Below are 14,337 nucleotides of genomic sequence, written 5' to 3'. Positions count from 1 at the left end.
CATGAAATTTGTGGCTTTTAATAAATAAAAATTACAAGAAATAATTGATGTTTTATTTATATGCATTAAGTATTAACAACATTAAATAATTTGATTGTATCTGTTTCTTGGTGCATGTCTTTTTATTTATTTGTATTTATCATTTGAATTGTATTCGTATATACTAATTTTCATTTGCATACTGTTAATGAACTTTTTATTTTTCATGATGTAGCGGCCGCCTCAGCAACTGCCAGAAAAGAAGTTATTCGTAATAAAATTAGAGCTATAGGAAAAATGGCACGTGTTTTCTCAGTATTGAGGTGAATAAGAATTTTATGCCTTTTTTTCATATATTCTATATGTTGTACTATTATTCTGCTTTACTAGTCTGCCTTTTTGTTTAATAGCTTGGAATTTAAATTTTGGCTTATATTTCTCATAGTTTTAAATCTAAAGCATACAAAAAATGACTACTGAATGTGAATTTACTCTTTATATGACTAGAATTTCATACTCATTCAATTTAGAAAAATTACATAAAGTATTCAACTTTATTTTGAGCATTTACAACAATTGGAATGTCAGTTTTCTGTGTTAAATATTACTTTCATGCAGTATGCTATGTATAATTAAATTCATAAAAGCTGCTACTAGTTTTTTTATATGACCTTGAAGTGTAAGAATATTTGATTTGATTAAAATAATACTAACTTTTGCATTCAATATCAAGCAAAGACATTTTGGCACTTCTGGCAGAAGATATGTGATACTGTATGCAATATCATAAATAAAACACCCAGCTATTTCTTATATTTAATGTAATAGAATAAAAAATTAGTATCAACTAAACTTACTTTACTCCTTTAAATTATTTACTGTTTTAAATGCTTCTTCCAATTTTTATTGATGTTCCTTCATCACTGCTAGTATAATCATTCAAAAAGATTTCTTTTTCCGGATGTAAGTAGTTATTTTTCAACAATCAATGGCAATTATAGTACATTAAAATCATATGTCTCCAGTCCCTTGACCTTATATCATTCTGTTTATACAGTTGCTTTATACTGTATGTTTCATGCCACTTGTTTAATAATGTGAGATTATGCATGATTCTTATTTGAAATGAAAAATTGAGGTTTCAAATTTAATGTATCATTTACCATTTCTTGTGCAGTAACAATGCAGTTAAGCAAATCATACTGTGCAGCAAAAGTTGGGGAAAATCTGTCCTTGATGGATATGCTTTCTGATGGCATCATTCCTTCACTGCTAGGCATTTGTTTTCAAGCCTACACCTTCATACTATTTGTTTACATTTTATTTTCAACGTTGTATTACAATTTCAACATTATATAAAAAAGAGGCATCTTTGTTTCATTTGCTTTTCGTTCTGAAAAATAATGGTGGAGACTAGAAGTGTAATGTTATTATGGAGTATTGTTTATATTTCTGAGATCTGACTGAAAGGAATTTGATGAATCTGTTATAAACTATGCTTTTTTATTTGAGATCAAACTATTGATAAGAATATGTAAAACTTTTTGAATAGTATAAAAATGAGAAAGAATCTTTACCATCTATTGTGGTTTTCAGTGATTAAGAAATTATTAACTGAAGGAAAATATTGGATATGGAGTACTGAAAGCTACAGGGGAAAAATATGGAATAAAAAATTAAATTTTTGTTGTCATTTTATGAATGAGCTAGTTTTAAGATATAATAAATATCCTTTATTTTTTAAGCTTTTTGAATTTTTTTTAGTATATATTTTTTCTGATGTCTGAGATATTAGAATTTAAGTAAATAAATATAGAACTTTGTAAATTAGTGCAGTCTAGTTTCCTCGTTCTGAGTTTAATACCTGATCCAATTACATTTTCAGAGAAGAAAGTGAGAGTGTCTTGCAGCTTAAAGGACTTACTCCTACTGGTCAGTTACCGATAGGTACTCTTCAAGGAGGGAAGACTTCTATAAAAAATGGTAAATAGATTTTGGATTATTTAAATTGGGTATGCTGTACTTTGAAGACTTTTATATGTAAATAGTGGGTACAAATATATGATAAAAAATATTACAGCATACTTGTCGTTGGAATTGTACTTGTCTATCATTAATGCACATTCAGAGTAATGAGATGTTAGCATCAAGTGCAGATAAATTAAAATGATAATTTAATTTGCATTTGCGGTTTTGCAGCTGAAGATGGTGGTTCGGTAAAACCATCGAAACTAGTCCTGTGAAAATTTTGTAAATATAACGCTGATTTTTGTTGTTTGACTTCTGAATTAGTATTTATTCGGCGTGTTATTATGTCTTAATTGTCTAAATTAAAATGACTTTAAAGGATTTTTAAAAACTATTTGGAGGTTTGACTCATATCTAAAACTGCATGAAATCTTTTTTATGTTTCCCCCTTTTTAAGAAGATAAAGTAATTACATTAAGAAAAAATTCTGTGAACTTTTTATATCAATACTCATATCTTTAGTTGTTATTTATAAAATGAATTTTTAAAAATTGTTATGGTAATTGCATAAAAATCAAGACCATTTCTTTTTATTGTACTTTCATTAATTTTGTGTGGAACAGTCTTTTCACTTAAGCTGATTGGAGAAGGTTGCATATATTCTGGATCAGTTTACTTTTACTAATTTTAATACAGTGATAATAAATGCTAGCACTGATGGAAATACCAGGTAACCAAAACAGGTCATGCTGTTGTTTTCAGTGAGAAATAGTGACCCAGAAATTTCATGCAAATGCATTTAATTCAGCAAAATAATCTCCTTCAGCTTCGGTTACATGTTCCCAATGAATTATAAGTTTATAAATCTGGTGTTTGTGAAAGTTCTTGTTCCTAGAGGCAAAAAAGTGGCCTGTGACATCATTTTGTTTTTGGAACTGTTGCTCATGCAAATGGTTATCCATTGTCAAAAATAGGTGATAGTCTGATGGAGCAATGTCTGAGAAGCAATGAGGATGAGGTAAAACTTCCCTAACCAAGTGTATTGATCATCTCCTTTGTCGCTCTTGCCGTATGAGGTCTGGTGTGCTCTTGAAGCATGATCTCTTCTTTCCTGTTGACTAGTGCTGGCTAACTAGCCATTGCATTGCAACTGAAATTCTTTGTATTTATGGTGATTTTACCACTGTAGCTGTACCACAATTCAAAATCTGTAATAGCACTGGCCTATCAAATGGAGAGTAGCTCCCATTGATAAAATGCTCTGTTTGTTGACAGGTGCCACACAACTAGGGCACAATCAATATGTTTTCTTTTCTGGTTTCTATGCAACACTCATTTCTCATCACATATCAATATCTGGTCCAGAAATGGAGCTCGCTGGTGTGATAACAATGAAGAGCAAATGGTGAATTGCTGGAGTTAGGTTTCTTCTGTCAAAGCATGAGGAACCCACATACTGAACTTCCATATCTCTCCAAGATTGTGAATATGCAATCAAATGGTTTCCTCTAACACACCAATCTTTATGCTCCAACACTAAATTTTTGTGTGGATTCCTTGCATGTTTGATATGGATTACACTCAGGGCTTCTTCAGTAATGTATGGATGTCCAATTTCAAGGCTTGTCTGGAGCCAGTCATCTCCTCATGCAGATTGACTGAACCATTTGCACCCATTGCTGTCTCTCTAGGGGCAAAGTATATTTTTCAAGCAGCTCTTGTAGCACTGCTTAGTTTGAAAAATATAAACATAGCCATAAATCATCCTTTGACACTGACATGTTTACTTCAGGGTTGAGTTCCTACAGAACTGCTTTTGATGCAACCATGATGTTTCTGAACTGCATTGACTGGTGGTTGACAGGAGTGTCAGCATCAGATGTCATCCCGACAGGGTTGCTGACACCTGTCATTTGAATTTCATTTTCTGCTCCAGTGGCACGACCTTCTCTGGATACTTAGATAGTATAACATAATTTTTCTTTCCAAAATTTTTTTAAGACTTTATATGAATATTATATTACTGATATATTCTGATTAATATTATATTTATTGATATGAATATTATGAATATTAAAGTAAATATATTTATTGATATGTGTCAATTTTAATTAGTTTAATAATTTAGTGTTTCTAGAAAAAGCTATACCAAATTAAAAAAAATGACATTTAAGTGATGTGTAAATCTATATGCCTAAGAGTACTTCTGTGTAATTAAAACTTCCTGAGGTAAGGAACGTTTGTACTTTGTATGCAGAAAAACTGTGCTAAATTTTTTATACACATAGTACAAATGCCAATAAAGCAGTAGTTTTGCACATTGAGCAGACAGAATGTTATGCATCTGTAAAACTTTGATGCAGATTATTGCAGCAAAGAAAGGGTGAACCTCTACTAAAATGAAAAACTCTTTGAGGAATATTTTGAAATCCCTTGGCAAGTTTGTGCTTAACTCCTGATGTTTGTATGTCCAGTTCCATCTTCACTTCCCTGAGCATAAACAGGACTCAATTTTTCGTGAAGACATTCGTCTTTAGGCAGATAGTCCTTTAGTTTACAATTTGTATTACAGTTTGACTGCCTCAAACGTAACCTTGGCCGGCATTCTGCCAAAACACATAGACTCATCATCAAAAGGGTGCGAAGTGAAAGGTCACGTTAAAGTCTCTTCTCCGGAAAGAGAGAATTTATATGCTCAAGGGCAAGAAAGTCCCCATTCTTCCACCCTATTTTGATAATAATTTGGTTCGAATGGGGCATGCGTATTACAGTTTGACTGCCTCAAACGTAACCTTGGCCGGCATTCTGCCAAAACACATAGACTCATCATCAAAAGGGTGCGAAGTGAAAGGTCACGTTAAAGTCTCTTCTCCGGAAAGAGAGAATTTATATGCTCAAGGGCAAGAAAGTCCCCATTCTTCCACCCTATTTTGATAATAATTTGGTTCGAATGGGGCATGCGTGTTTGTGTGCGCATGGTCGCGGATGAGGTGGTCGACTTATATTTCAGGAGTAATGTTTAAAACGTTTGATTGTTGTTAGACAAGATTCTTCCTGTTTCAATAAACTGATATATTTATAATTTCTGAAAATTATACCTGTATTATATATATAACATATTTGCTACATATTTTTTGCATTAAGTATACTTTGGCCTGTTTGTGATTTTAGAATTAAGTATTTTAATTAATATTTTAATTCATTTATAGCTTTATGTATTATAAGAAAAATGCAAGTTTTTCACATGAGATAAATAATTTTTGCTTTAATTTAAGCTCTTGCTGGTTTTTCACCTCATCACAAAATAACAAGTTTTGAAGAAGCTAAGGGTCTGGATAAGATCAACGAAAGGATGCCGCCACGTAAAGATGGACCCCCGACTCCTCAGGGATCTGGAGAAGAAAGCAGTGCTCGTGGCAGTTTGCCACATGGTGTGAATAGCTCATGAGGATTGCCATTATTTCGCCTTCGAGCCCTGGTTTCATGTTACCAAGACCTAGGGTTCGATTGCGCTTGGGGATGGATGCCACATCTACGGCTATTTGGAGAGCACTTACCATATTTGGAGCGTTGCTTAGCTGTGGGACTCTAGCAAGTGGTCTGTCCCCATAAACTCTACAATTACCATATTCTTCGCTTCGGGTGTCTTATACACATGCAGGGCATCCTGGTGAGCTGTTGAGGTGTTCATTTTATAAAAAGGTGTGAAATTTGAGTGCTGCTTTCAATTTTTTTTAAACCTTCTTGTTTAGTTTTTATAGTCAAAAAGTTTCAAGTGAGTATTTTTGCTTGCCTTGTAATAAACTAGTATTTTATTTCATTAATACTAGATGTAAAGGGAAATTTAATAGTGTTATGTATGCCTCATGAAATCTCATTTTCATATATTTTAATCTACTATACATATATTTTTGTATTATATGTTAGCAAGTATAATTGTTATGTAATTTATCCTATTTTTGTACATTTTATGACTTATCACATGTATTCCATATATTGTCATATCCTTAAAGTGTTATGTTTGCCCACTATGTATAGGAATTAGGACTTAAAGCATTAATGTGCTACCACCTCACCTCCTCACCAGGTTATGCTCCAGTGTCCCCACAGCATGGCTCTATAGTTATTACTCTTTTACACACTTTTAAAGCTATGTCATTTGTTAATGGTTTGGTGAGAATAATTGAGAGATCAGAATTTTTGTCTTTCAGCATCCATAAAAGCCTTCCTGTTATTAAAAAATATTATAATTATTTTTAATATAAATGCAATATCTCCCATTATTCATTATTAAAAAGAGAGTTTAATATCAGCTAAGTTCACACAATCTGTAAATGTTTGAAAGTCCAGAAAAGTTATTCACTTTCATGTATATCTTGAGCAAGTTGCCTGATAATTTGTTAAATATTGTAATATTTTTTATTTTCTGGAATTTTGAACTTTTATTGTAAAAAGTCATTCAAATTCATACTTTATAAATAAAAAAGGTTCTTATTAATATCATTATTATTTTAGCCAAAATATAAAGTTGTGTAATTTATATATCAATGAGAACAAACTTGAATTAATTCATTATGAGAAATATTGAAATGAAATGTATATTTATAGGTGAAAAAAGAAAGTTATAGCAATTTGTTATAAATTTTTCACAATACTTTGTCATGTATTAATTTAATGCATGACTTATGTTTTGGAAGTGTGCTGGTATTACTAATTTCTGGTGTTTTAGGGCTTTTATGGATACATTTTAAGAGAAAAACAGTAATTGATTACAAGCATATCTGAAATTTCTTCACCATGTGCATATGTGATCAATTTGCCATTATGCTTGCATGTCAAGATATGTCTTCAGTCACGGATTGTTAAAAATGGTTTTCATGCACTTATGCCAAACAAATCCTTTGGGCATATGTTAATCTACTGATGTGAAAGCGAGATTTTGACCATTTGTAATTCTTCTGACATAATATTGTACAGAATGTTAACCTTGGCTTGGGCCTTATAACTCTTGTTAGTTTTTTTGATCCTAAAAATATCCTAGATTTTGATGTTGTGGTTACAGGGAGGCCAGCATAATTATATTTAGGGTTACATTAAAACCTGCCTCTGTTGTCTGCCTTTTCAAAGACCCCTAAAGATTAATTGTTGTACTTATGAAAAAGATAATCATTAGCGTTAATTTGACTGATTTATCATCTCATCTTTAGAATTTAAATTGTTTTTAATCTGTTTGTATTATTTGCCTCCCCCCACCCCAAAAAAAGTTAAAAAAGGATAGAAGTAAAGGTTTATGTACTAAAAAGAATAGCATAAAACTTTATGCAAACTTGAAACAACTCTGGATACTTTTCCATGCTATTCATAATTAAATATATAAGAATACATAGTTGAATATTAAAAAAATTGCAATAACTATTATAGGATTTTAAATGTATTTGCAATAAAAACTTAAATTTTGGGCATAAAATATTAGCTGTATTTATTATAAAATGAGCATTATACAAAACTAATATTTTTTAATACAAATAATTACATTTACAAGATTGTAGATAATATCCATTTTTTATTTTAATCATAAGATGGCAGAATTCAAATGGAATTAACTGCATTAAATTATATATTTTATGATCAGGATTTATATAATTATTTTTGATAAATTTATCTGATTTACTTTGAATTTAATATTTTAATTTTTCAGTAATTCTTTGACTGCTATTTGTGTGTAAGATAATACCAAGTATTGGCATTTATAGTAAAATGAATTAAATATAAATTATAGTAGAAATATCAGAGGCAGTTTGTTGGGATATGGCTTTGCATATCGCAATCTAGTCAGTAGCCCATTGGTAAACTCCCTGTGCCATTCCTTTTAATCTGAGGTTCACTTAAACCTCAGATGTGCACTTTCTATGTTGGTCTGCGTGTGTGTGTCTCTGCGTGTGTGTGAGCTTCCATACACCTCTTCCCTCATTAGCATGCCAATAGCAAGCTCTCTGTTTTTAAGAATGCTGAGAAAAACAGTCTTGCAAATAGGAAAAAGATAATTTTTTCCCCTCTAAATAGAGTTCTTTTCATCAAGATTTTTCATGTTAATTTGTTTATCCTACCATTTTAACATCAGCTTTTATCTTAAGTTGTGGCTTTGCTTTTGTTTGAAATACATTTAAAAATATTAGGCATTTAGTGGATGCTTTTCACAATCCTCTCTTTAGGAAAATTACTGCTTCTGTGTTTATGATCTGTTTTTAGAACTTGCTGCTTTTTAAATTTCAGTTAGATTAAAAGTTAAATTTATCAGGGAAGGGTTTTAAAATGCTAAGAATAGCAATATGAGTTTTCAAATGATAATCCTATTTGCAAGTATCCTTGTTCACAGTTAAGTATTACTTTCCCAGCTGTATATATATATATATATATATATCCTTGTTAATTTTTTAATGTTACTTGATATTTAGTTGAGCCATTTCCTTTTCTTATAAGATAGATTTGCCGAGCATAGCTGTGTGTATTTATTTTGTTTATAATATTTTGATTTTGAACTTTTCAGGTGTGAATACTATATTGTTTTTGTGTGTTGCCTTTGTACAGTATTTTCAGTTTTTTAAAAAGAAATCTATAGAGTTTTTCGTTGTGGGCACTTTTTTAATAAGTGTGCCTTGGCACAACAAAGATAGAGAACAGCCATAGATGCTTTCCTGCCACATAATTTTTTGTTACATTATAAATCCTTTATATGTATTACAAATGTTGTCAAAAAAGTTAAATATATATGTAATATTTTAAGTTAAAAATAATGTTTTAAAATGATCTCTCAATATTATATTATATGAGCACTATTGTGCTTTTGTGTACATATGTTTATAAGATGTTTATTGAAAAAGTGCAAATATTAAAACTCATTTCGCACAGTAATAGTGCATCTCTAAAATATGTCATATAGAACATTGCAGGTAATTATAAAACATAATTATTGATCATATTATGTTTCCATTGGTGCTGAGTATCTTAGTTTTTACCATTTAAATAAGTATATTTTAAAATTTGTTTTTTATGTATGCTAAAGTTGACCTCTATCTTTGCAACTTGTTCAGCACTTATATTTAGTTTATAATGGAAAATTCTTTATTTCTGTTTCACTGTTCAGTAAGTTATTTATTCATCTCTTGAATGTTTTGACTCTTTGGAGTTGGACATATTCTATGCAATTTAATAAGTAAATGAAACGAGTATCTAGAGAATTATTTTTAGTTAGAATGAAAATGTCTGTGTATGTTTGAATTGCTGAAATAAAACTTGCAACTAAATGTTATTTTTGCACTGCAACATTTATAGCAAAAATTTTCATGAATCTTTGAGGACATCTATCTGCCCATCCAAAATGTTGCCATGTGCTTGTACATTCTCTAATGTATTTTCCTCTCGAGTTAAGAATTTCAGAAATATAAATGCTTTCCTTAAGCAAATCATACAAGTTATCTTGCCGTTATTGACTTAAAATTGTTGGTGATACATTCTTGTAAATATGGACTTCATGCTATTCAGTATTTAGACTATAAAAATATGTAGCACTGTTTTTTAGTAATTAATCTTCTTTCATTCTTACAATAAGCATTTGATGCATCCTATCAAAATCCTATTAGATAACGAAGCTATTATAGTTTGACATTTAAGTGAACTTTTAAAATATGTGGTGGGGTGTCTGCTTAAAGTGCCATAAATCATATCAGTTAAATAAATTAAAAGCGTGCCATCTTTACATAATAAGGCATTGAAAATTCAAAGATACTGATGGGATAAAAAAATGCTTTATCACAAATCTTAACAATATGTTTCGACTTCAAGTAAGGCTAGATATTTGGAACTATATTTGCAAGGCTTTCTGTAATCAGACTCTGCAATCAAATTTAAGCAATTTGTCTTTTATGGAATATGCCTTGCCTTATTATATAAGTCTCTTTCCCTTTTGTAATTGGAGGAAAATTACATTTAGGTATGTTTAGATATGAAGGGCAAACTTGATGTAAGCCTTCCTTCCCTCAAGTGTTTGCCTGCCCCACAGAAGGAAATGTTTGAACTTCATGACTAGCAAGTTTACAAGTAAAACCTCAAATGTGTATAAGCTTGTAAAAACCTCAATTGTGTTACATATTGTTGATTGTTCTCCATAAATCTTAGCACGTGGACAGGTTGGCTTAAGTTGACAGCATGTGAAATTACCTTGAGTGCCTTAAAGTGTGCCACTAAATTGTATAATTTTACACAGTCCACTTATTTTCATTTTTAACTGTGTAAAATATGTGCAGTGCTTATGCAACTTTGATATCGACGCTGAATGACATGAGAGCATTTCAAAATGTGTTAAATTTTTTAAGTATAATTTTACTATATGGTTTCAAGATGGTATGTCCTGTCTGTATAATATTATCTCTTCAAATTTTGTAATGTTATATATGTGGTTTAGTTTATTTCTTGTTTTTTTTTATTGTGACTGCTTTTAATATAAATATATTTATAAGATACTGAAAGGTAATGTTTAGGTTTATCTTTAGTTACATTTGAAATATTATTAGTTTTAGTGTGAGTTATCTGTAAAGTTGAACTGCCTATCTCGTCTAATTTTTCAAGTAAAAAGTATTTGGTTTATTTTTAACTTATATATATATAGATGTATTTTAAAAGCAAATGGCAAAATGGTTTTGGTAGGAGTAAATAAATGTGTGAATGTTATTTAAGAAATGTGATTTAAATTATTTTCTTTCTTTCTTTCTTTTTTTTTTTTTTAATTTTCTGTGCACATGTTTAGATATCTGTTGACATTAAGCTTGCCTGTCCACTTTCACCTTATATGTCTACTCTAGAAGTTCTGCACATGTCATCTTTGTATGTAAAAATAACTGGGGGAGTAAATATTTCTGTATTTTATGTGTTTGCAATGAAGAGTAGCTCATGCTGAAATGTTATCTTCAGAAAACAATGGCAAAAATTATCCATGTTAACATTGTATCTGAAACTGAGAACTGCTCAAATTTTGGTGTATTTTGATGTATCATTGTTTCTAAATGTGCGTCTCTTAGTGCTACATTAAATTGGCTGATTACTAAGATATATTTTATGATAACCTATCTTAAGTTTCAAAAAATTAATCATTACCCCCTTTTTTGTACAAAATTTGAATTTGTGAAGTTTTCCAAGCATAGCTTGTTTATATATATTACATGAATGCAATTCATGAGTTAAAACTAGAGCTTTGTTAATTTTATAAATCTGAAACTTAATTCCTTAAATTGTCATGATGTAAGCTTATAGTTTATGTGTATAAATCTTATATAAATGAGGGAAAAGTTTTTTAGCACTTGTTATGTAATTGCAAGGCTTTTCTTCCATATAGTTTAAAAAAAATGAAAATCATTTGAATTTTTTAATGCATATCTGAAAAAAAAAATTCCTTTGCGTATATTGGTATATATTGATGTTTTTAAATGTTTAGTATTAGATTATTGTTATAATTTGATGAAAAATTAATTGTGAAAAATTGACTTTCTATAAATGAAACATGCACAATTAAAGCTTTGGAACAGCATGTGTCTTTAAAAATGTTTATCAGAACTCCTAAGGTGAAAAATCAAGTATAGTGTGATGACTTCAACCATTGTAGCACAATTGTTTGTTGTAATATAGTACTTGTTTAAAAGTTTCTATGATCTTTGAAAAATCCTTGCCTTCTCTCTTTATGAGACAAAGATGAAAATGATTGTGTGTTTATTTGCATATCAATGATTATCCTGAAAATATCTTTACCTAGTGCAATACCTTTATAGCATATACCTTAATTTAATAATTGCTTAGTAGTTTTCAAGTTTATAGTTTTGTAAATCAATCTAAAAAAGCATTGAGTTTCAAATTTTAACCTTTTAAGTGTGAAATTACGGATGCAAGAAACTGTTTCTCCTTCTAGAAAGTTACATGTAGAACAATGATACATTTTGTATCATGTAGATGTGATTGTCTTTTAATTTAGCAGATTTTGATTTTAAGATATTAATATGGTATTTAGGCAGATTTATTTTTCATTGCTGAATTTTAAAGTGTTAGTATACTTTTATATATTATCTTGTTAAAAAAAACCTATTATCATTATTGATACAGGATTCTCGTGATATCTGTTAAAGAATGTGTTGTCTGTTTTTTTGTTTTACCTCGTAAGAAAAATTTGAAAAGTAGAGTACAATTCTAGTTTTTAAAAAAGGTTTTTGCTCAAGCTCTACAAAGGCAGTGTGTCATTTTGTATTCTTTACATAATAATACGCACTTACAAAACACATGTGCGTTTTTATAATTAAGGCTGTGTAATTTCCCACATTTCCAAAAATCTTGTTTGACTAGCAGTAATAACTTTTTGTTTATGGTATAGTTTTATTTATTTCCTTAAGGACACACTGCCTCTGTAGGACCTAGGTCCTATTTTTTAAATTTTTTTAAATGTTAGCAGAATTTGTGTCAATAATATATATATAAATATAAATATATATATTTAAGGAATATATTCAATGCTGGTAATTTATATATTTTAATTTATTAAGGAATATAAGTATATGCAATTAACAAATTTTTGTTGAAATAATTCCTAATAATTTTAGTAAATCACAATGTTTGCCTTTTTTCACATGCTTAATTTTCCACTTTTTCAGAAATTATTCTTTTAGTATATTATATAAGTTTGGTAGTGTTGAGCTACTCAACTCGACCATAATTTTGATTCCATTAATACTGGCTTGTTTTATCACATATGTGTAAAATCCATTTCCTAATTAATTGCAAATTCCTGTATAAAATTAAAAGCTTAAAATAAAGATATTCATCCATTTTTTGTTTTTATTTGGTATGTTGTTCTTACTGTAAAATATTTAGAATTAAAAATCTTTTTAATGCTATGTTCTAGCTTTGAAAAAAAATTATTTTTGATAAATTACTAAGTATTAAAGGTCTGAAATATACAAACATTATGTATTTGTATATATGAATATATATGTATGATACAGTAATTAAATTCAAAAATAATTATAAAGTGAAAATGGTGGGGGGAAAATGGTTAAATTTGTCTCATGTTAGTATGTGTTAATATATTTAATTTTTCTACAAAGAAATTGCCCAAATTATACATATGTTAGCAGTGTATGTGACTTCCACCTCATAATTCAGAAAATTAAATCTTTTCATCAAGTTAGCTAAAGTTTTTTTTGGGGAGGGGAGGGTCTAGTTGGATTCTTGTGTCACATATGCTGTTTAATAGTCAAATTAAAAACATTCATCCTTTCATGATCTTTTTTATATATATTACACAGTAGTGGATGTATTTAAATACTTTTTATGTATAAAATAGAAGAAAAAGATTAGTTGGTTTGCTATGGTGTAAAACTTCCTCATGGGGAATGCCTGCAGTTTAAAGCATGTTCTTTCAATTACTTTTCTGCAAAGCTACTTAGTTTTTCATATATCTTTGATACTCTTTCAACTAAAATGTGGGGTTTTCAAATACTTCTGAAAAAAGTTATAAAGAAGGTGATGTGTAGCAAATGTTAATAATGACTTGCATAAAGACAAAATGGATATAACATGCTTCTGGCATAAGGTAAAAATTTACTGGAAATAAACATTAAAAACTATGTAGGCTGAACTTGCCTACATAGTTTTGCCGTACATATATGCCAGAATTGCATAAAATTAATTTAGCTATTTATTGAATTTAATGATGTATTTGAAGTAATACACTTTAGAGTCAAAACAGTAGACTATGAATTTAGCTATGCAATTCAAAATCACTTTGCTTTGTCATTGAAAGATTTGTTAGGGATAAGACTCAGTGTGCAGGATTATCATATGAATTTGAGTGGAAATACTGTTGCCAGAGAATCTGCAAATTAACATATTTGGGGGGGAATAGAAATTAGCCACCAGTCTTGGTTTTTGATATAAACCATACATTAATATAATTTTTACGTTGTTCAAGGACTGAAAATGAAAAGATACACAATCAGAAAACTAAAGAATATCTCTTTTAAAACTCTATAAAAATTAAAAAAATACCTTATTTTTTAAAGCCCTTCAGGTACATAGAATACTGAGTAAATAACTTATGGTAATTGCCACTAACCTGCTTAAGAAATCAAGTTACTCAAAAATTTTGTCAGAAAATGGCTGATAGATACATCTATGAAAACATTGACTGACCAAGGAACTAAGAATGCAAATGAACAGAGAAAATATGCACAAGGTCTAAATTCAATACTGTTGGTAGCGGCATCGGAGAATCAAAGTGACAAGAGATGAGCAAGAAGTTACATTTGCAGTAGTGCAATGATTTTTTATTACAACCATATCTTGTTGAGAAAA

General features: G+C 29.6%; 1 protein-coding gene across 2 annotated transcripts in view; it reads left to right on the top strand.

The window, feature by feature from the left end:
- Window positions 1–12,822, top strand: part of LOC118183017 (serine/threonine-protein phosphatase 2B catalytic subunit 2-like) — an 86,792-nt gene extending 73,970 nt beyond the window's left edge. For both annotated transcript variants that reach the window (XM_035352416.2, XM_035352415.2), the window contains exons 11-13: window positions 215–302; window positions 1,865–1,962; window positions 5,223–12,822. In XM_035352416.2, the coding sequence (XP_035208307.1) occupies window positions 215–302; window positions 1,865–1,962; window positions 5,223–5,395 (359 nt within the window). In that variant the 3' untranslated portion in view covers window positions 5,396–12,822. The remainder of the gene's footprint in view (window positions 1–214; window positions 303–1,864; window positions 1,963–5,222) is intronic.
- Window positions 12,823–14,337: the final 1,515 nt, after the last annotated feature.

The sequence above is a fragment of the Stegodyphus dumicola genome, chromosome 9 (genome assembly GCF_044657685.1).
Source record: "Stegodyphus dumicola isolate Sdum_Otavi_A_Nest chromosome 9, ASM4465768v1".
In the NCBI taxonomy this organism is placed as follows: Eukaryota; Metazoa; Arthropoda; class Arachnida; order Araneae; family Eresidae; genus Stegodyphus; species Stegodyphus dumicola.
Note: the sequence above shows the minus strand (reverse complement) of the source record. Positions and strands in the feature narration are given on the sequence as shown.